Genomic DNA, 24,036 nt, shown 5'->3' with positions numbered 1-24,036 from the left:
CCCCCCACCCAGGAAATCGCGGCCTCCACCTCCACCGCCCATCGGAGGTGGAGAAGAGCCCCTTGTCCTTGGATTAGACAAGGGCTCGGAGGGGGAGGGGAAAGCTTGGCTGCCCCTCCCCTTCCGAGACCCCCCAATCCATGGACCATGCGGGCTGGTATAGTCAGGGTGCGGAGCCCCACGCGGCCGGTGCTCCGCATTCTGGCTATCCCAGCCTGCATGGGGGACAAGGGGTTAAAGAGGTCTGGGAGGGGGGACCCCACGTCGTTTTTTTTTATATTTCCCACACTCAGAACGAAGTAAGTAAAACTCTTCCCACTTGGGGGAATCTATGAAAATAATACACTATTGTTACCTGTGCAAAAAAAACTGACATTTTCCGCATTTAAAAGACATTTTCGCCCTTGAAACTTAAAAATCGATTTTCTCAAAAACTATAAGGTCTTTTTGAAAAAAAAATTTTTCCTCTTATTCCCACTGATCCCCTTAATATACCCTGGGAATTTGGTGTTCCTAAACTTTAAGCAGGCTTTGCTATTAACCGTTAAAGTCGGCGGGTTTTTAAATGTTTACATTTTTCCTTTGAAACTTTAACATCGATTTTCTCAAAAACTATAAGGTCTTTTTAAAAAAAATTTTTCCTCTTATTCCTCCTGATCTCCTTAATATATTCTCCAAATTTGAGGCTCTTAGCATTTAAGGGGGCTTTGCTATTAACCCTTAAAGTCGGCGGCTTTTTTATATTATACGGAGCGTTACGGTTTAACGCGAAATTACGGTAGCGTTTAATGCGAAATTACGGCATGATACGACTGTAATGCGAAAATTACGCGAAAATTACGCTTACGCGAAATTTCGCGAAATCCTTCTTCATTACGATTATGTACTTACGGCCATAATCGTAATTACACTAATTACGCGAAATTTCGCAAAATCGTAATTAGGTCATTACGCTCATCTTTTAGGTCCTAATGTCTGGAAATACAAGTTAGACTGTTTTTTAGGGCAGATCTAAACACAAAGTATACACTATCTGGTATCTGGTATCTATTAAGAACTTACCACTGTTCCCTTGTCTTTTTTCACAGTAAGGGTTATTAAAGCAAGTCTATATCTCTGCAATAAGGAAAGTCAGACTGCAGCACAATTTTTCTTAATAACTAATTAGAGGCAATAGAACTTCTGTGTGGATGTACAAACAATTCTGACATCACAACAGAGATAAAATGTTCAACTACTTATTATTATTCTGTCTGGGCACTAAATTAACATTACAAATAGCAATCATGGAAGTGAATCAGAGCAATCTTAAAACTTAAATGTTTGGTCCCTAAAACCAAAATAAGACAACAGTATTCCAAGAAAGTCCTATTTAAAATGAAACCCAATATTGCTATTGTTTATCTCATTGGTTGATTTTACATTTGGGGTCACTTTATATGGTTTGAAGCAGACCCCATGTTCTACTAGTAAGACATAGGTCTTACTAGTAGAACATGGGACCTACCGTACATTACTTGCTTATGCACCCCTGGAGAACCTTAGTAAATCAGATTGTATGCATTTAAGCTAATGTATCCACAACACATTGGGGACCTGAGTTACTAAAGCATTTCCAGATACAGATACTAATTTACAAACTTTTCATTAACCCTTATTATATTAAAAAATAACATAGATGAGAAACTGCACTTTTTTTCCCCATGTAATAGCAGACATTTTCAACAAATATTATCCATAGTTTCTACAGTGCTTAAGATATCCCTTTAGAGATACTTGGAGATCCCTCTCTGGAGATGCTAATATTGTTTCTTGGAGAAAAAAATATTGCTAGTATGTCTTGTGATGTGAGAGAATATTTATCTATGAAGATTTGAAATGTGACAGGTCCATTTTAAATAATTGCTACATACTGTTTATTATCAGTTGTGGCTACTGATAAACCATATTTGTTATCTTTCCTAACCTGTGTGCATTCTGAATATTATTTAGTGACAAAAACATTCTGCAGTTAGAATTAACTAAGTAAAGCAAATGTACTATTCAGAAAAAAAAAGTTACTGAATAATTATTTCTGTTCTGTTATGCAAGGATGTGGTGTTAAAACATTTCAAAGTCACTAAATACCATGATTGCACATGATAAACGTGCATCCGGTGCCTCAGTCTGTGCCTAAAGAAACTGGATAACTGAAGTGGCATTGGGAAGAACTACTACACACACAAAACAGTGACAGAGAGATTTGGCAGCACTGTTTAGCACTATATCCAGTATGAAAGAGCTAATGGTTGGATAAACATGGTTAGGCAAACATGACAGATATTGCCATAGTTGATAAAATTTAGGAGGAGGCAGAAAGACTTCTCAAACATGCTGCAGGCTAGAGCTGTCAAGAACCTTTCTGCAGATGACTATTTATCCATATAGTACTGTAGTTAAGCTCTGGAAAGTAAGCCAAAAAAAGGTGTAATACATAAACGTTCTATTTTTGACCCAACAGTCAAACACCTTCACACTGTAGAACTGCCTTAAATAATCTTACTGGTTAGCACAACAAACAGCATGCTGGGATTATGATTGTCCGTAATCACGTTTGACTTTTTTTTTATTACTGTTCCTTTACAAACTATGGGCTTGTAATTAGTGATGGATGCAAAACTGAAAATATTGCACCTTTATTTCCAAATATAATATTGGTGCCATACATTGTACTAGGGAAAACTTTATGGGTAAATTAAAGTAGCATGTATTATTTAAAAACTATAATGGCTGAACACTGAGAAATAATGCATTTTTTCCATTTTTTTTTCTTTTTCCAGTTAAAATGCAGTTAGGTTAAAATAATTTTTAGCAAAAAGTACCCCCAAAGAAAGTCTAATTGGTTTAAAAAAAAAAAAAGATATAGATTGTTTCGTAGTGATAAGTAGTAATAAAGTTATAGGTGAATGAATGGAAGGAGCACTGACAGGTGAAAATTGCTTTGTTTTTTTAAGGGGAAAAACCCTTGGAGGTGAGGTGGTTAATAGACATAACTACTGCTCTTATTTTGGTGTAAAAGTTAAGCTGAGAAAATGAAAGCTTATATGGCAAAACAAATAAAAGGTTGCCTAGATTATTCAAAGTCACACGGTTCTGGACTTTACTGGGGTAAGCTTTAAGAACATTACTGTATAGCCGCATAATCTGTAAATTTATACATTTACCTATAGCACTTAACTTCCAGAATAGGGTTCTAGTTAGTATGACAAATACATTCCTGGTGTATGCTGGAGAATGATTGCTGCAAGTAAGTCTGTAGTAATGCAGATTATATAATCTTAAGTGCATGTGCACCCTGACAAATGTTTTATGTTTTTATGAAGAAAATATAATTAAATAGTTTAAGTATTCATTTTTTTCTTCCTTAGAAAGCTAAATGGAGACCATTTGCAAAGGATTCACCTTATAAGAGTTAATAATTTGTTGAAAGTAGTCTGCTTTCATTTACTGTTTACAGTTACAATTTGAAAGTGAGATTCTGCAAAGATGGAGATATAGGGCATGATTCACAAAGCTTTTTCACCTGTTTTCCTTTGTTTTCACCTTATCTTTGTTACTGTTTTAAGCTCCCACAGAGCACAAATATAATATAACTTAGGTAAGAGAAGTAATATTGAAATTAATCAGGAACAACTTACGTTAAGTGATTATTTTGCTTGTAAATGTGCTGAAAGGTCATTTTTTATCATTAGGTGATAAATAAGTAATTTATGATAAGTTTTGTGAATAGAGCCCTTAGTGGACGAATCAGGTTATTTCGGTGCACCATCATAGCACCAAATGTTAAACTGCGCCCCACGTATCAGTAATTCGGGGCTCTAGCGGCTGCCAGACCCCGAATTATATCTCCCTCTGAGTTGCAACAACTTGGAGGGGGAATAGTATTTAACACCACCTCAGAGTTTATTGGCAGCAGGGAGAGCATTCATTTGGCTCTCCCTGCGCCGAACTGCCTGGCATCGAGACGCCATGTACTCCTTAGTTGGGTTAGCTAAAATACTCAAGGAGCTATAAAATCATACCTTTGGGCCCATATATTTTAATACAGAACAACCACCACCCTATGTCAGTTTTTCAAGACCCTGTCCATTTTACATGGTAATAATAATATTGGTTAAAACATATCTGAGCTTTGAAGGCTTCAAGTGTCAATAGCATATATTTTTGTGCATTATTGTGAACCTGAGTTAAAAATTACTTCTGAAGCTACATGCATGTACAGGTTTAATAAATAATGAGGAGCTGCCTGATGCTTGCTTTTGTGGTCAGTGAATTTTTCATACATGTTTGAAAGACACCTGTAGTATTATAAGGAACTGCTGCCATGCATCAAAAACCCTCAGTGTATATAAGAATGGCTGTTGGTCCCGCTGACTTTTTGATTTCTTTATTTTTTTTTACTTTTCTATCTAGCACTACAGCAGAGGCAAATAATGGTTTCACATAAATTAACTTCTAAGTTGCAATAGTTTTGCAATTGCAGCTAACTTATTAATGCAGGTACAGAGGTTCATTGCCACTCCTTGACCTCAGAACTCAGGTGTGGGAAATGTTTAATCTTGTTGCCACCAGTAACCACTCATCATCCTTATTTCCTCTTCCAACAAGAACTAGAACAGTGGGGAGGAAATCAAAGTTTCTAGGGAACCAACAGTCACTTCCACAAAAAGCTACTTAGATGCTACTGCATTCCCACTAGTGTTACAATGTTTAAACATGAAAGAATCTTCAGACAGCCAAAAAAAAGAAGAAATTAGTGCCTACAATGCCTTTATCTCTAATTTAAAGAACTTTATTAATTTTATTTTTTTTATTGTCATCATTCACTAAAAGTAAACACCCACGAAAATATTTAAGGGCTAATTTGTCTGTGGAATGAAGTGGTGGAGTGATTCAAGAAATGGGGTACTTATATGGAAATTCCATTATTGGTATGAATGGATAGCACCATAAGTCCTCATCTGTCACTACTGGAAAAGCCACTTGGTTATGGGATGAAGAACTCTTGTGTCCACTAGCAGTACTTTACCAATTACCACCCCCTTGCGAGTAACCCCCATTGTTGCTGGGGACAGTGGCTACTACAATTCAGTGAAGAGTCCCCACACTATTTTATGCACTCTCATCAGAACTAAATATTTTCATCACATAGGAAAGCTTCTATTTTTCTGTAACTGGGCTGAAAGGCTCAGGCAGCTAACAACCACTGTTGACCTAAATTTATTGCACTGGGTTGCACATCAGATACAATAAATCTCATATTAACAGTTTAACACAATGATCTAAGTACAAATTAAAGCTTTAGTAAGGGGCAATGACTGGGGTAATTTATGCATTGGTTATGGCAGCCTTACTGACCTTTACTACATGAAGCCCATTATGTCTAGACATGCATTTAACGTGTGCCTAAATCTAATATTATTGCCTAACCTTTCCTCACAAACATGATTCCATACATACCAGTACACAGCTGAAGCTCAGTTTAGGAAGAATTTTGAGTCTTATAGAAACAGTAGAGTGTTGTACCGTGTTAGTCACCAGTAAAAGCAAGAATGTTTGTATCAACATGATACTTTTATTGGCTGACTTAGAAAAAAGGGAGTAAGCTTTCAGCTAATAAGCCTTCTTCAGCCTCAATTCCTGTATGCTGACAAGATGTTAGAACAGGCAGAGTTTGACCCTTCTCTGTTCTTCTAGTCAGGAGACATACCTTAAACATCTGCAGCAGCTTTCAACTCCCACTAGGTAAATCCAGCTGTGCAAACATGAAAATTGACATGACTCTCCAGCCCCATCTAATCTGAAAAAAGTAAGATGGCAACCTGTAGGAAACAAACAACAGATTCTGCAGCCTTAGCTTGGAGGTATCAAGTGGACAAAGGTTTAGTTCAGAGTAGCTTTAGCTAACTAAGGAATTTTTGATTCAAGTTCACTATAAACATACCAGAGAAATGTTTAGTTAATATTCATTGAACTGGAAATCTATAAGCAATCCCTCTTTACACCTATGCTGTACATCAGATTCTTTTCTGTACTCCAAAAATGCTTTGTGATGATGATGGCTGTACTCAAAGGATTCAATTATAAAGGCTGACTGAGTCCAGGCAAACTCCATTGCCAAAAATCTCAGGCAATGACAACAATTGCTGATATTTTAAAAGTAGTGGTAAAATGTTGCAAAGGTCAAATACAAAAGAGGTACCGGTAATTGGATTAATTAATAAAACTCATGATTAACCTGTTGTACATTTATGATTCCCCTGTTGCACTGTAAGTTCCTGTAGTATTCATATGAAAACACTGAATTTACCAGCATGATGTTGCAAATGTTTACTGAATAAATTTTAGCAGAAAATATATAATTTGCTGCTTTATAAATATGACTAATGGTATACAAAATCAGCAATAATAAAGGAAACTAAACAATCCTCGATAGTAACCTTAAAATGCTTTGCAAATAAACCCCACATTATAAATATAGGCAGATGTTTACAGATGGCCCTTATTTTGTTTATACACCGAAAGGAAGAAAAAATAATTTTGTACGAAAATATTCAGAAAAGTATAGTAGCACATGTAGCTGCTCTTGGTTATTATGGACAAATAAGACTTTAGTAAATAATTAAGTCCAACAACCCTAAATTTGCATATCCAAAACCAAGTTTCGGTAGTCAGATGGGAATAGACATTTTCAGGGTTTTTTTTTGTTTTGTTTTTTGCTCCTGTACCAGCCATGGTAGTTTTAATTATCTACAGTAAAGGTGCCTGTTGAAGTATGATTACTACAATTTATATTTTCTATTATGCTTAATATCTGCTTTTTATGAATGCACAATATTTAGTTTTATCACAATACTGCAAACCCATCAAATTGGCCATGACATTTAATATGTATATCTAATATGCAGAAGCAGAGAACTACAAGGATTGTCGACAAGCAGTGCTTCAGGTACAGTAAGTACATTTTGATTTTAAAATCTTTGGAATCAAACATTTAGTTTCACTCTTTATCAGATTCTCCGGAACATCTAAAATGTTCTTAGGTTTTGGTCTTAGATTATGATAATGTCCTACCCCATAAAACATATTAAAATGTTAATGTACTTATGCGTAGGTATGCATCAATATGTTCTAAACTAATTTTCTGATCAGCAATGCAATATACTTGCATTACTGTTTTAAAATACAGGCGTGTCACTCCTATTGTGTACATTAAGAAATGACTCATCACAAACCCATACTTCTCTGGACTCAGAGTTTGCTGAAGTGGTGCTAAGATATAAACAGGAATGACAGAGAGTGGAAAGGGATAACTTACAATGAGAGAGGAATGGAGAAGCATTGTTTTCAAGCAGGAATAAGCACACACTGCAGCTACTTAGCTATCAGTATAGGCACAGAGTAACAGAGTCTACTGTACATACCAGGGAAGACATGCAGCTATTATAAAATGGGATTAAAAACAGTAATGCAAGTATTAGGCATTTTTTTTATCAGAGTGACGTGTTAAGCACATTAAGTAAATTTCCACTAATACTTTTAAGTTGTAAATGATTGAATAAAAAGCTTAGTTTTTAAAGAATGAATGGTATAGTTCAGCAGGTTCAATATGACACCAGTAAAGAACAGTTTAAATAGTTTTTAGAAACAAGAGGGGTTGGCAAACGGAAATGATAGACCCAATGGCAGCTTCAAGCATACACCTTAAGTGCCAAGGCTGCCCTTCCATCTATGAATCTATTTTTTTGTTTGAAATCTAAAACATTTAAGGTGAATTTGTGTTTTGTTTTATGTTTTTTTTTTGTATTTGTTTTTTTACGATTTGCTTTTTTCTATTTTTTTCTTTTTCTTTTGTTTTTTATATTTTTTTTCTGATTTATTTATTTATTTTTTAAGCTTTTTTTCTTAACAGTCACAGAGTCAAAATAATTTTGGAACAGGTCAGCAGGCTGGGTTGAAAGAGCTGCAGTCATTTGGACACAGTGGGACCAAATGTGCAATTATACTAGCTGCTAGGAATGGTCCCAAAATATACAAAATATACAACTTCTTTCCCATCACCCTTACTAGAACTGACCAGTTGATATGGTCTGATTATCAGTCTTTGGATCAAAGACCAATGGCAACTGAATGGGTTGTATATACATGGATAGTTTGTTAATTAAGTATTAATAAGTTACCTTTAGGCTTTTTAGGAATCTGGATCTTATCAACATAAGTCATAATAAACCTGCAGTTTGCAATATCTTAAATGTCCCAGTGAAAAAAACACCAGTAACCTGATAAATCTCAATAATGTCTATTCATTAAGACCCTCTTAATTGTAGCTAAGGGTGTCAAATGAACAGAATTGGTAAACAAGAAACTGCCTGTTTTGACCAATACACGGTCAGTTTGTTGTCTTGCTTAAGTGTCCTCTGTTACCAATGTGATATAGTTTCATATATTTGGCTTTTTGTAGTTGATGTCTTTAGACACTCAAAACAGAATATTCAGTACAAAATGCAGCTGCTCTGGAAATAACATCAAGTTTCTAACTAGTTATACTTTTTAGAAGTTGAATTCAGTGATCAAACACACGATCTGGAAAGTTCAGTAAGAGGAGGCTTGCTGCCTATTTGATGTTAGAAGCCAAGCCCAAGTTGCTGGTCCAATTCAAGCTAAAAATGTCCAGATGGAGGTCAAAAGGTGTATTAATATAGTTATACATGAAAATAATATGACAAAAACTTCTGGAAAATAAAATTAAATTTTGTAAAGAATAAAATAATGTCACTGAAAAACAAAAAGGTTTTTTTTTTAACCTTTGGAAGTGCGCACACTGGTGGTGGAGGGTGCCCATAAGTAAGCCTCCTTCTCAATCAGTGTCAGCAGCTTTTGTAAGTCCATAGTGCATAAGGTGTGCTACAGCCAACAGAAGTAAAATCAATAAAATAGGGGATTATTATGAATGCCCCCTCCATCCATCCACATTATCTTTTTAAATAGGAAGCTAACAGTAGCCATCTAGTTACTTAGGCCACAGCAGTCCAGTGCCAGTAAGGCCTAGTGAATTATGATCTCAAGCGCTTTGTAATGAGGCCAGATCAGAAAAGACCAGACACATGACACCTCTGAGCTTGGTAGGGCTCTTCGTAATTCGGAGTCTTCAAATATAAGCCCAAACCAAGGGGCTCAAAATAAGTTTTTTTTTTAGTTCAGACCTGGCTTTTTTCCCCTCTTGATCCACATTTTAAAGGAAAATGTTAGTGCTACAACAATGCAACTCGAAGTTGGCTTTATAGCAGCTTCTGAGTATCAATAAAGTGAAGTGAGTTCTTCAGATCCCCTTTGCATTTCTGTATGCTTTCAAGCTTGTTTTTTTCATTCCATTGTAAAATAGGAGCTACTAATATCCAACAATTCCTTAGTCACATAGCGGTCCATCATTCTGTGCCTCTGTTAATTAGGCTGGGGGGTAAGGCATAACAGAAATGTTGTTGTATACGTGAGTGTGTGGCAATGCATGAACTTTTCATATGGATTTTTGTGTACATTTGTACATGAATAAATGTTCTGTAACTCCTGCAATAACATAGGCATAACCATTAGTATCCACTGAAATCCTTGGTCCCCCCAAGGCTGAAGAGCCATTACGGCTATAAAATGTTCTTAGATATGTCTCTTCATATGCAGAGCAAGGTGGTCAGACCTGGAAAAACACCTATAAGAAAGGAAATAAATGAGAGCTTTGTTAGGTCCTTTTATAAGTAAATTGTCAATAATGTGACATTAAAAGAATCTTACACAAAATAAAATTCAGGTTTGTTAACAACTGTTAAATGGCAGCAATAAAACAGAATAAAAAAAAAAACTTCCTACAGTAGACTTTCAACAAAACTAGCAAAAAGTTGTCCTGTTATCATCAATAAACCGCTTGTATGTGCAGGATCACTTATGGGTGTGTTCATTTACAACCATAGGCGGTAAATGTGTAAGTGGTAGTGTAAGAAGAGATAGAAACCTGATGCAAAAACCTTGGTACAGAATGGATACAAAAATGCAACTTAATAAAATAATCAACTTTTATCAATGTGTTTTAATGCTTTACAATTGTTTTTATTAATAACCCTGACATGCTGCACAGAGATCTAGTTTTGTCATTAAATAGTCATACACAATAGTGGTACAAGTAATGGCCAGCATATGCTTTAGGCCCTGCATATCTTAGGGCTCCATAAATATCAAGGCAGATTTTATAATAAATCCAAATCACCATTTGTCCAAGGGCAGTCTGAATCAGCTATTAATTGCACATATGAACACAAAATTGTCCCTGATATAGCTGAAAAACTTGTATTAAGCAAGCAGCTGTCATTGCAAGTCACAGCACACAGTTAGGCTGGACATATGATGTACCACACTTAAAATAGAGTAGACATTTGTTTCAATAACAACATTAAATATAGTAAAAATATATTAAAATGTAATGTCATCACGAATATTGATTAGGAAAAGTTGTTATTATCACTATCGAGCAAAGAAGCTTTGCACATCTGCTAGTTGCATAGCTTTGTTTTGCATCAAAATGTACACATTTTCTGTTGATTTTTGTGCGGTTGATATTAGATCAAATTTCTGCTGAAAATAAATCCAATATTTGCAGTATTTAACCTGGTCAGTGCTCAATATCAGGGAGATACTAACAGTTGACCTCCTTCTTTGTTGAAAATTTAGCATCAATGTTGCTTTCCAATGTTTTAGTGATGTCATGATAGACTGCTAAATGATACAGCAAGTAACCTGTGCATTTATTGGTCATTTGTAATTTGTCACTCAACATGGTCAATTAGCAATTGTTTTAAGTGACAAATATTGAGAATGCATACCAGGTGCTACAGTATAATGTCTGTGCAACTACTCTTAACTAAAACCTTGGCAGCAAAGCAGCTGACTCAGTAGTCTGACATTTACTGTATATATTCTTCAGAAAGAAAGTCTAAAATCTGCATATGAATTCATATACAGAACACAATAAAATGTGACAGATACATTAACATTCAGGCAAACACTACTGTGGCAAACACCCGCCAATCTTGTCTTACTATGCCACAGTTACCATTCAGGTCTTATGCACTAGAGACTTCTGCATGAAAATACACTATGAGCAAAGAAAACGTTTAAGAATGGATAGTGCACCCATACATGTTACAATCGCAATTGTGTATACATTCTAAATTTTCCTGTAATACTGTATTTCATAAAAGAAAAATTTACATCTGCACAGAAGCATAACCTGCTTATTGTAAGTGTACTTAGAGGAGACCCATCACCTAGAGCAGTGGTAGGTAACCTATGGTTCAGGTGCTTGACCATATGCTCAAGACATGATAAGACAAGACACAGAACATTTATATCGTGCTTTTCTCCTGGCAGACTCAATGCACCAGAGCTGCAGCCACTAGGGCGCGCTCTATAGGCAGTAGCATTAGCAGTGTTAGGGAGTCTTGCTCAAGGACCCCTCACTGAATAGGTGCAAGCTTACTGAACAGGAAGAGCCAATGATTTAAACCCTGATCTCCAGTGTAAAAGGCAGAGCCCTAAACAGTACTCAAATGTAATTCAGGACCATGTGGTTCAGAACCCAAACAGCTGCATTTTAGGACTGGGTGATTTTCATTTAGCTCTGAGACTTCCTCTTTCCAGCTTGCAGTAGGAAAGAAAGAAAGAATCAGAGCTAAATGAAACACACATCACTCTGCTGTCCAGTGCTTAAATGGTGCTGAATGAGGCTGCTCGGGTTTTGAGGTCCTGAATTTGAACAACACTAGTTTTGATACCAGAGCCAGGTGCCCCATTCATCATCATTGGTTTGCTGAAGCATGTGGTTTGTGCCTTCGCTTGCACCAAACTTTGCTGTGCAAGCGTCCCCTGTCTTCATATGCTGCCCCTTCAGCAGTCAGTTGTGTTGAATTTACTTGAATTTTTTCTTTTTCTCACTGCTCTGATGAAAACTGAACAAGCACTTCTACACACAGATCATAGTGACAAATGCACATAGTTTCTCAATTCAGTATTTAACTAAATCACATGGTCCATCTGCAAGAAGAGAAAGACTGCTCTCACTTCAAAACTGAAGAACAATAATGCTAGATTTCAGAAAGTGAGAAGTAACGTCCCCTTTCACCTTTCGCGGTCGCTGCTCCAGAAAAAAACAGCCAGAAAGATCAGTCCAAGAGTGGGTATTTCTTGGATGAGGGATAAAACTTAGGGAACGTCGGTGGATAGGAGGCACCCAGTTTAGAATATATATAGATATGAACAGGTATAAAATGAATAATAGGGTCCTACCTTTAAGAAGGACCCACTTCCAGTTTTAAAGAGAGAATTTAATTCATGCACCAGGCAACAAATTTTGCTGCTACACGCAGCTTCCTCAGGCCAATAGCAGTGTGACAGGAATTATGTATCTGGCTAGGTGCCTTTTATACCTGTTTATGTCTTTATAATCTACACAGGGAGCCTCCTATCCACCATTCCCTAACAATACCACATGTCATTTGCTGTGAATTATGATCACTGATTGTAAATTGTGCAGAAGGAATATATTATCTTAAAGTGAAGCTGTTAGCTATACTATCTCTGAGAAAAAAAAAACATATATAAGTAGATAAATACTTGCTCTGCTTACATAACATATGTATTGCGCTGCCCATATGTTGATTTTAGTGATTTTTCTATAGTATAAAAAATGAAAATCTTCTTAGGATTTTCCATTTTGTCTGTGTCTATCTTGAAGTCAATATTGGCATCATTTCCTCCCTTACTTTGTCTGTGTATCATTGCACGCCCTCTCCCAGTCTTCAGACACTCCCACCCAGCTCTGTTGCAGAAAGTGCATTGAAAAATATTGGCCAATCAGAGAGGAACATAGGTGTGGGAGGGGAAAACAGGAGGCAAAGAGGCTTCAGCCAATCAGGCTGCACTACTTAACTTTGAAGGGAAAGTAAAGAAGGAAACAAGAAAACCCAGCATGTCCTGCAACTTCCTTTGGGCGGCAGATGTACCACATAAGAGCCAGGGAAACTGGGGAATGATGTTTTATGGAGAAGAAAAATCAGAGTGATTTTTAACTTTTGGATTGCCTGGTTAGCATCATTATTACTTGTCTACCAGATAAAAATAGTTTATTGTTGATTTTATGCCTGACAGTTACTCTTTAAGATATAGAATCAACTAAAGGGGCCCATACACTTATACTATTTCCCGCCAATATACAGCAGATTCTAACACTGTGATCGAATCTGCTGTGAAATCATTGCGCAAACGCTGACCGAACAATCAATTTCCATCTGAAATCAATCGTTCCCATTGATCTGTCTGCGCGGAAGATTTTGCTCGATCGCCGGCGGGTCGGGAGTGCGTCGATAGCGGCGTTCGAATGTCCGACGACTGACGCTAGTGGCAATACATTGCGCGTATCCCCGCTATCCCCGCTGTTCCTTCTCCGCTGGGCTCCGGTAGGCTTCACTTCTTCCTGTCCCGACAGGAAGTTTAAACAGTAGAGCGCCCTCTACTGTTTAAACTTCCCCGGACAGGAAGTAAGGTGAAGCCGGAGCCCAGAGCTGAGAAGAGACCGCGGGAACCGGGGGACTCGCGCTGCCCGGATCAGGTAACGTATACAGAGGGGAGCGACGGCAGCGGCAGCTCCACAGATTGTGGATCAGTTTCATAGTGAAATCGATTTAACATCTGTTTGCAGTACGGCAGCCAATAGATCCCTTTTAGATCAGATTCAATCACAGAGGGATCTATCTGCTGGTTGATCTGGTGGCAATCGACCAGTGTATGGCAGCCTTAACTTTATAATAGTGTCCCTACATGGTTTTATTATGACAAAAACCTTTCTTAATTTTTTTAAAGAGCTTGGTTTTTCACCTGCAGCAATCTAGTCCTACAAGTGCAGCTAAGAAGTAAGTGGATATGTGAATGACAAATCTCTTACAATGGTTATCACTAGGGATGAGCAGGTCAATTTAGCTGAAACTGATTTAACCACTTGCCGACTGCCCACTACCTATGGGCGTCGGCAAAGTGGCACCCTCAGGACCACATAACGCCGATCAGCGGTGGTACCTGGGGGACTGTTCAGCCGGGGATCGCGCGCAGGGATGCGCGCGCATTCGCCGGCAATAGGCTCCGCCCACCGACGGCATCAACCCGCAGGCCAACTAGCAGCGCCGGCAGGTTGTTAAACCCTGATCTGCCGCATAGAAAGCGTATAATACGCTTTGCAATGTATACAAAGCCTATTATACAGGTTGCCTCCTGCCCTGGTGGTCCCAGTGATCGAGGGACCACCAGGGCAGGAGCCAGCCCATGTAGTAAGCACCCAAGCACACTGATTCTACCCCCCTGCCCCCAGATCGCCCACAGCACCCCTCAGACCCCCCCTGATCACCCCCTCAGACCACTGTTTGCACCCAATCACCCACCTAATCACCCATCAATCACCGCCTGTCACTATCTGTCAAAGCTATCCTTTAGATCAGGTCCTAAACTGCCCCCTGGGGGCTCCTGATCAACCCCCACACCCTCAGATCCTCCCCAGACCCCCCCCCCCGTGTACTGTATACAATACATCTATTCTCCCCTGTAATTACCTACTGATCACCTGTCAATCACCTATCAATCACCCCCTGTCACCACCTGTCACTGCCACCCATCAGATCAGACCCTAACCTTCCCCTTGTAGGCGCCTGATCACCGCCCACACTCTCAGATCGCCCGCAGAAGCACCCTTAGATCACATCCCAAGTGCATTGTTTACATCTGTTTTCCCCTCTAATCATCCACTGATCACCCATCAATCACCCCCTGTCACCACCTGTCACTGCTACCCATCAGATCAGACCCTCATCTGCCCCTTGCGAGCACCCAATCACCCGCCCACACCCTCAGATAACCCTCAGACCCCCCCCCCCCGATCACCTCGCCAGTGCATTGCTTGCATCTATTCTCCCCTCTAATCACACCCTGATCACCTATCAATCACCCCGTCACCCCCTGTCACCACCTGTCACTGCTACCCATCAGATCAGACCCTAATCTGCCCTTTGTGGGCACCCAAAAACCCGCCCACACCCTCAGATCACCCTCAGACCCCCCCCCCCCCCCCCCTGATCACCTCCCCAGTTCATTATTTACATCTGTTCTATCCTCTAATCACCCACTGATCACCCATAAATGACCCATCAATCACCCCCTGTTACCACCTGTTGCTGCTACCCATCATACCCGACCCTCATCTGCCCCTTGCGGGCACCCAATCACCCGCCCACACCCTCAGATTGCCCTCAGACTTCCCCTAATCACCTTCCCAGTGCATTGATTGCATCTATTCCCCCTTCTAATCACGCTCTAAGACACCCATCAATCACCTCCTGTCACCACCTGTCACCCCCTAGCACACCTACCCATCAGATCAGGCCCTAATTAGCCCCGTATGGGTTCCTGATCACTCAGCCAAACCCTCAGACCTCCTTCCGATCACCTCCTCAGTGCATTGATCGCACCTATTCTCCCCTCTAATCACCCCCTGAGACACCTTTCAATCACCTCCTGTCACCCCCTAGCACTCCTATTCATCAGATCAGGCCCTAATCTGCCCCCTGTGGGCTTCTGATCACCCAGCCAAACCCTCACCCGCCCCACCGCAGTGACCAAATTTTTTCTCTGATCACTGCTGGCCTCTACGACTTATTTGTGGCTGAGACCAACTGTTACGCGACACAATACGCAAGCACCAATCCAAGAAGTTACCATGCCCAGCCTTTTCGGTGGAAACCACTCCAAGTTTCCAAACATAACATTTTTTGGGGCCTTCTCCTTAACATGGGTCTAGTCAAAAAAAATGTATTGCGGTCTTATTGGTCTACGCACCCAATACATTACATGCCCATGTTCTCTACTGCCATGTCCAGGTCACGATTTGAGAACATCCTGCGCTTCCTGCACTTCCGTGCCAATACAATCTGTCATCTAAGAGGCCACTCTGCTTATAACCAGTTCCAAAAAATTCGGCCCCTCATAGACCACCTGTCATCAAAATTTGCAGATGCTTATACCCCTGAACAGTCATTTTGAGGCATTTGGTTTCCAGACTACTCCTCACGGTTTTGGGCCCCTAAAATTCCAGGGAAGTATAGGAACCCCACAAGTGACCCCATTTTAGAAAGAAGACACCCTAAGGTATTCTGTTATGTGTATGAGGAGTTCATAGAAGATGTTATTTTTTGTCACAAGTTAGTGCCAAATGATACTTTGATAAAAAAAACCAATAAAAATCAATTTACGCTAACTTGTGTCAAAAAATAAAATCTTCTATGAACTCACCATACTCCTAACGGAATACCTTGGGGTGTCTTCTTTCTAAAATGGGGTCACTTGTGGGATTCCTATACTGCCCTGGCATTTTAGGGCCCCTAAACTGATGTAGTCTAGAAACCAAATGCCTCAAAATGACCTGTAAAATCCTAAAGGTACTCATAGGACTTTGGGCCCCTTAGCGCACCTAGGCTGCAAAAAATTGTCACACATGTGGTATCGTCGTACTCAGGAGAAGTAGTATAATGTGTTTTGGGGTGTATTTTTACACATACCCATGCTGGCTGGGAGAAATATCTCTGTAAATGGACAATTGTGTGTAAAATCTCAAAACAATCAGCATATTTCTCCCATCCAGCATGGGTATGTGTAAAAATACACCCCAAAACACATTGTACTACTTCTCCCGAGTACGGCAATACCACATGTGTGGCACTTTTTTGCACCCTAACTGTGCTAAGGGGCCCAGAGTCCAATGAGTAACTTTAGGTTTTACAGGGGTGCTCAAAATTTAGCACCCCGCCCACTTGCCAGGACAGTTAACAAACCCTACAAATGACCCCATTTTGGAAAGAATACACAACAAGGTATTCCATGAGAGTAATGGTGAGGTAATTGAAAATTTTATTTTTTGTCACAAGTAAACGGAAAATGACACTTTGTGACCCCAAAACACATTATACTATTTCTCCTGAGTATGGCAATACCACGTGCGACACTTTTTTGAAGCCTAGGTGCGCTAAGGGGCCCAAAGTCCTGTGACCCCAAAGTATTCAGAGAGGGGCATGGTGAGTCCGTGGCAGATTTCATTTTTTTTTCACAAGTTAGCAGAAATGGAAACTTTTTTTTATTTTATTTTTTTGTCACAAAGTGTCATTTTCCACTAACTTGTGACAAAAAATTAAATCTATGTACTCACCATGCCTCTTAGTAAATACTTTGGGATGTCTTCTTTCCAAAATGGGGTCATTTGGGGTGTATTTATACTAGGGGTGGGACGACGAATCCGGCGAATCCACGAATCCCTCGAATATTAGGAAATATTCGAGATTCGTGGATTCGAATCCCGACGCCATTTTCCACTATACGAATCCGCCGAATCCCGACGCCGCATCGCCGCGCATCCGCCGCTCGCACACTCGTCCTCCTCCGACCTCCTCCGACCCCCCCGCACCTCCTCCGCTCGCCCCCCCCTGCCCGCATCCACTCACCTATCCATAGCGGAGCGCAGAGCGGCAGACCTCTCGCCGACTTCCTGGTTCCCCCTAGTGACCGGCTCTTACAATGACGTCATTAGTAAGAGCCGGTCCGGCCACTAGAGGGAACAGGGAAGTAACGAAGAGGTCTGCCGCTCTGCGCTCCACGGGAAAGGTGAGTAGATTATGCAGGGGTGAGCGGAGGAGGCACGGGGGACGGAGGGGGCCGTGGGGGGGTTGGCGGGGGAGGGGGGTTCTATCTACCTACCTACCTACCTACCACTATCCCTACCTACCTACAGGCCGCTATACCTACCTACCTACAGGCCCCTATACCTACCTAAAGGCCCCCTATACGCACCTACCTGCCTACCTAAAGGCCTCTATACCTACCTAAAGGCCCCTATACCTACCTAAAGGCCCCTATACCTACCTACCTAAAGGCCCCTATACCTACCTACCTACCTACCTACCTAATGGCCCCTATACCTACCTACCTACAGGCCACTATACCTACCTACAGGCCTCAATACCTACCTACCTACCTACCTACCTACCTACCCACCTACCTACAGGCCCCCTATACATACCTACCTACCTAAAGGCACCTATACCTACCTACCTACCGGACACTATACCTACCTACAGGCAACTATACCTACCTACAGGCCACTATACCTACCTACCTACCTACCTACCGGCCACTATCCTTACCTACCTACAGGCTGCTATACCTACCTACCTACCTATCTACAGGCTGCTATACCTACCTACCTACCTACAGGCCACAATACCTACCTACCTACCTACCGGCCACTATCCTTACCTACCTACAGGCTGCTATACCTACCTACCTACCTACCTACAGGCCGCTATACCCACCTACCTAAAGGCCCCCTATACCTACCTAAAGGCCCCCTATACATACCTACCTACCTACCTAAAGGCCCCTATACCTACCTACCTACCTAAAGGCCCCTATACCTACCTACAGGCCACTATACCTACCTACAGGCCTCAATACCTACCTACCTCGCTACCGGCCCCCTATACGTACCTACCTACCTAAAGGCACCTATACCTGCCTACCTACATACTTACCTATACTTAAGGCCCTATACCCTGCTACCTATACTGAAAGTCCCTTTACCTACCTACCTACCTAAAGGCCCCTATACCTACCTACCTACATACCTACCTACCTATACTTAAGGCCCTATACCCTGCTACCTATACTGAAGGTCCCTTTACCTACCTACCTACACTGAAGGCACATGTACCTTACTACCTATACTGAAGGCCTCTATACCTAGCTACCTACCTATACTGAAGGCACATATACCCTGCTACCTATACTGAAGGCACATATACCCTGCTACCTATACTGAAGGCCCCTATACCTAGTTACCTACCAATACTGAAAGCACATGTACTGTGCTATCTATACTGAAGGCCCCTATACCTTGCTACCGATACTGAAGGCACATGTACCCTGCTACCTATACTGAAGGCCCATATACCCTGCTACCTATACTGAAGGCCCATATACCCTGCTACCTATACTGAAGGCCCATATACCCTGCTACCTATACTGAAGGCCCATATACCCTGCTACCTATACTGAAGGCCCATATACCCTGCTACCTATACTGAAGGCCCATATACCCTGCTACCTATACTGAAGGCCCATATACCCTGCTACCTATACTGAAGGCCCATAAACCCTGCTACCTATACTGAAGGCCCCTATACCTTGCTACCTATACTGAAAGCTACCAATATTGAAGGCACCCATACCTAGCTAGCTATACTGAAGGCACCTTTACCTCGCTACCTATGCCTGGGTACCTATACTGCGGGCAACTATACCACGGATCGCACAATTTTTATGTGCAGGATTCGTTAGATTCGGGATTCGAAAGGTTCGAGATATTCGAGAACCTTTTTAGATTCGGATCCGGATTCGGATTCGAAGAAATTGTGGATTCGTCCCATCCCTAATTTATACTATCCTGGAATTCAAGCACCTCATGAAACCTGACAGGTGCTTAGAAAAGTCAGAGATGCTTCAAAATGGGAAAGTTCAGTTTTTGCACCATAGTTTGTAAACGCTATAACTTTTACCCAACCCCAAAAAATATACACTTATTGGATTTATTTTGATCAAAGACATGTAGCACAATAAATTTGGACAAAAAATTATATAGAAATGTTACTTTATTTGAAAAATGTCAGCACAGAAAGTTAAAACAATTATTTTTTTGACAAAATTTATATCTTTTTCTGATGAATATAATAAAAACTAAAAATCGCAGCAGGAATCGAATAGCACCAAAAGAAAGCTGTATTAGTGACAAGAAAAGGAGGTAAAATTCATTCAGGTGGTAGGTTGTATGACTGAGCCATAAACCGTTAAATCTGCAGTGGTCTGAATGGAAAAAAAGTGTCTGGTCCTTAAGGGGTTTTAAGACTGCAGTCCTTAAAGTGAACCTCCGGACTAAAAATCTACTCAGCAGAACTGAAAAAGGCTTGGTGTTTCTTTAACAGTTGCACAGCATCAGAATTTAGTTTTTCTTACCGAAGTATCATTTTTAGCTGCATTTTTAGCTAAGCTCCACCCATCAAAGAAAACTGCCCGGGCTTTTTTTCCCTGATGCTGTGCAAAGCATGATGGGATTTCCTATGTTGTTATGCACATTGCCTAGCAACTGGGAGGGGTGATTAGCACACAGGACAGTTGGAACTGTGTCTCATGCTCCCTGTCATCTCCTTTCAACCAAAAAGATGGCTACCCTCATGAAATCAAACATTTGCCTGTTCTTTTAAAACAGGGCGGGTAAGAGATTATATTAGCTATCTATTTTAATTAACATAACTAATGTAACTTAATGACAGTATGTTTGTTTAGGCTGAAGTTCCTCTTTAAGTGGTTAATGGCAAAGTTGGTGCATTTGTGATCTGGAAAATATCTGCTAAAGTGGCTGAATATTTCATTGCAAGGAAACAGTTTCTGAAAAATTGCACTTCCACAACAGACGTATAAGCTAGCGATGAATAGATATTTTGTTTCAGAAACTTTTTTCAGTTTGAATTATTTATATTAAACATGGTATAGGGAAACCATAACAAACTATCATAATTTAATTATACAAGCAGCGTTACATATAAAATCTTATCTTTAGACAGTATGTTAAGTAGTGGATAGAAAAATACTCCATTTTTAAAGGATACCAGAGCCAAATAAACCTAGAGAAACGGGGGGAGCAGGCATATACTGACACCTGTCCTGATGCCTGCAGCTCCTCTTGTTCTCCTCTCTGCCCCCGCATCCTACCTAAATGCCCCTCCGGCAGCCTCTTCCGGGTCACCGGAGTCGGGCCCTACTGCACAGGTGCTGGCCGGGCTGTGCGTGCCCTACAGCGCGCACCTGTGGCTGGGGGTGCACTGTACATCCATATGACATCATGCCCACGATGAAGTGACATCATATACATGCGCACAGTGCTCCCAGCAAGGGCGCATGCTGTAGGATGCGCTATGAGCTGCAGCTCTGCCTCCATGCGCATCAATCTGCCGACGGATCTCTGCTTCTCCCCCGCCCCTCTCTGTGAAGGCAGATTGAGAGGGGCGGGGAGAGGCGGCGATCAGAGATCAGCCATTAGCTGTGCCTCATTCAGTAGGCGCTCCCCGGACAAAGGAGAGGGGAATTGGGGGGTATAAACCCCTCGTTTTGCTGCGGGATAGCGGCGGTTTAGCAGGGCTGAGGGTCCTTGACAGCAAAACAAGTTAAAAAGAAAAATGTATACTGGCTTCAGAGTCTCTTTAGACATTATTTACTTTAAAATGCACATTAATTATAACTGACTTCCTTACATATAATAAATGTATTTGTTACCTGAGCAAAAATGCACTAAAGAAACATAACAATTTCTACATGTTACCATAGAACCTTAGTACAGAGGGACAAGGGTTTGGTTTTGAATGTCTGTCAGGCTTATTGCTGTTTCACATATTATACCACTGAAATGATGGCAGATCTCCTGCCTTCTTTTCAGTCCCAATGCCACAATCTCCATCGCAGTTGTTACCCTATGTGGTGCATCCCCACTCAGCCTCTGGGGACTTTGTGTGTTGTCCCAGCACTCAATTACACCATAAAGAGGAACCATAATAAGATAAACTTGAATATATCTAATTATTCAGGATAACCATTTTTACATTAATTATCCTGCTTTCAGCATCAGAAATAGGAACCTAGAATAAATATCCTATAGAAAATAGTAAATCTGGGGAGTGCTGAAGAGCGTTAAAGCTACTAGGCTGAGCCCAATCCAAAACTGCGTAGAGATTAGCTGGTTCCATGAATAGGTCTGAGTCAGAAATGGCATACCCCAAGGAAAAAATGGATTTCAAAGACACATTTTTCAAGCTTGGTGTACAAACGGTTCTTGTGCAAATTTTGCAGCACAGCTGCATAACAGAGTTCAGACAAGAATGAAGAGTAAATTAAGATATCTTTTATGTAAACAAGGAAAAAACACCACAGAAAGTCACAAAATTATCATTTACAAAGTCCAGGAAAACAGCTAGAGCATTGCAAAGACCAAAAGTTATCCCTAGGGACTCATAATGCCTAACTTTGGTGTTAAATGCATTTATCTCCCTAATGTGTACAAACTAGATTGTAGGCCCCCTCTCTAGTCTAAATATGGCCATACATCAACCATCTGATTCGTTTATTATAATCAGAAGCAGGTGAAAATCAGTGCCACCAAGTGCATGCCCAATCCACAACGTGACCAATTTTGGGACGATATTGGTCCATCTCCAGTTGAGTCAGCACCATCATTGTATTTATATCAAAAGCTCTTTATTATATCAAAGTCAGCATGATATGTGACAGCATATAGTCTCACATCCCTGTCAGGGTGTAGCTTTAAATCTCCCCGCTCTGCACCCTCCTGCTGCTACCGACACTCTCTCACCACTAAACTTAGCTGTCTAGTGACAGCTGAGCTCCATGTGCCAATCTCTGGCCTTAAGGGTCAGTGTTGGCTGGTCCAGAAAAAGTTCATATAAATACAAGTTGCTGATGCTACCCAATGCCCACAATGATTTCTTTACATTGTGAACATTGGCATGTAGTGGAGGCAAAGGCTGTCATGTCAGTCATTACTCTCCCAGCCTCAGTATTGCACAGAACAATGTTATTACAAATGCAGAAGTCATGATGAAATGGCAGTAAGTGAAATGTTTGCACAGGCTTGATATCATAAGGTTTGTACACAGGTTTCCTTTAAGGTAGTAAATCATCAAAATTAAAATTTCATTGAACTTCTTACCCATGTTTCTCCCACCCCCCTATTTTGCATTCTGAGCATTCTGGAAAAGAGGGGGGGGGGGGGGTCTTACAAAAGATCTGTTTCTGATCTGAGCCAAATTGAAAAGATGCTACAGTCCCTTTCATAAAACTGCATACCCACCAAACTACTTTTTTTGCGGACAATTTGATGATCTATCGTGAATGATCTATCGTGATATCACACAACATCGTTTAACATAAGTTTGTTAAACGATGCTTAATGACAGCGATGTTAAACGATGCTTAATGACAGCTGATTGCATAATCATTTGTTTTAAACAACCACCATGATGAATCCAATCGTGCACGGTTGGACCGATTGCCATTGACCAACGACTCATACACACCCGTCATCTGTACTAACGTTTGCAATCGCAGAAGATGGATCAGGGAACGGCCGTTTGTTGGATCATTTGTCGGTGTGTATCTCCCCGATCCATCTTCAAAGGTCTTCTGGTGGGTACTTAGCTTTACTCAGGGAACTAATTGAGAGTAACACAGAAGCCTGCTATAACTGTATGGGGAACATAGGTGGATAATTATAAACTCTAAACTAACATTGGTGCCCTCTGAGAGTCATAAAATATTGATGAACATTTTCAGAGCTCAGTGGTCAACCATCTAGCTAAGAATAATTAGCCTGCCAGTAATTAAAACTATAACTTTCAACTAGGGTATGCCATGACTAAATTAACTACATGTTGGTATGATAGGCTAAATGGGCATATCATTGCCTTTAGCTAATGATTAAGAAAATTAAATGTGTTTAAATACTTCTTTAACAATATTTGCAGATAGAAATACATTCTAAAATGAAAGTGGCCAAATATTGTGTTAAATTTACTTCAATGGCAATCACATTTACACAACAAACTGTCAACTGGGTTATGCTGTCTGCAAATATCTCCTTACAGAAAAATCACCAATAATGTCATAATGAAATATTGATCAAGGACTACTGTTCAGGCCTTTATGTAAAGAAATTATTCAAGGTACTGTTATACTTTATAATCACTTAACAATGATGGGAATATGGAGGAATCATAACGTGTCTGCAGTTTGACTGTCAGCTGA

General features: G+C 40.4%; 1 protein-coding gene across 2 annotated transcripts in view; it reads right to left on the bottom strand.

Annotated features, from left to right (window-relative positions):
- Positions 1-6,508: 6,508 nt before the first annotated feature.
- Positions 6,509-24,036, bottom strand: part of KLF7 (KLF transcription factor 7) — a 284,623-nt gene continuing 267,095 nt past the window's right edge. For both annotated transcript variants that reach the window (XM_068244976.1, XM_068244975.1), the window contains exon 4: positions 6,509-9,742. In XM_068244976.1, the coding sequence (XP_068101077.1) occupies positions 9,691-9,742 (52 nt within the window). In that variant the 3' untranslated portion in view covers positions 6,509-9,690. The remainder of the gene's footprint in view (positions 9,743-24,036) is intronic.

This window comes from Hyperolius riggenbachi, chromosome 7 (genome assembly GCF_040937935.1).
Source record: "Hyperolius riggenbachi isolate aHypRig1 chromosome 7, aHypRig1.pri, whole genome shotgun sequence".
NCBI classification, from domain to species: Eukaryota; Metazoa; Chordata; class Amphibia; order Anura; family Hyperoliidae; genus Hyperolius; species Hyperolius riggenbachi.
The sequence above is the reverse complement of the archived record's forward strand: the minus strand, read 5'-3'. Positions and strand labels throughout refer to the sequence as shown.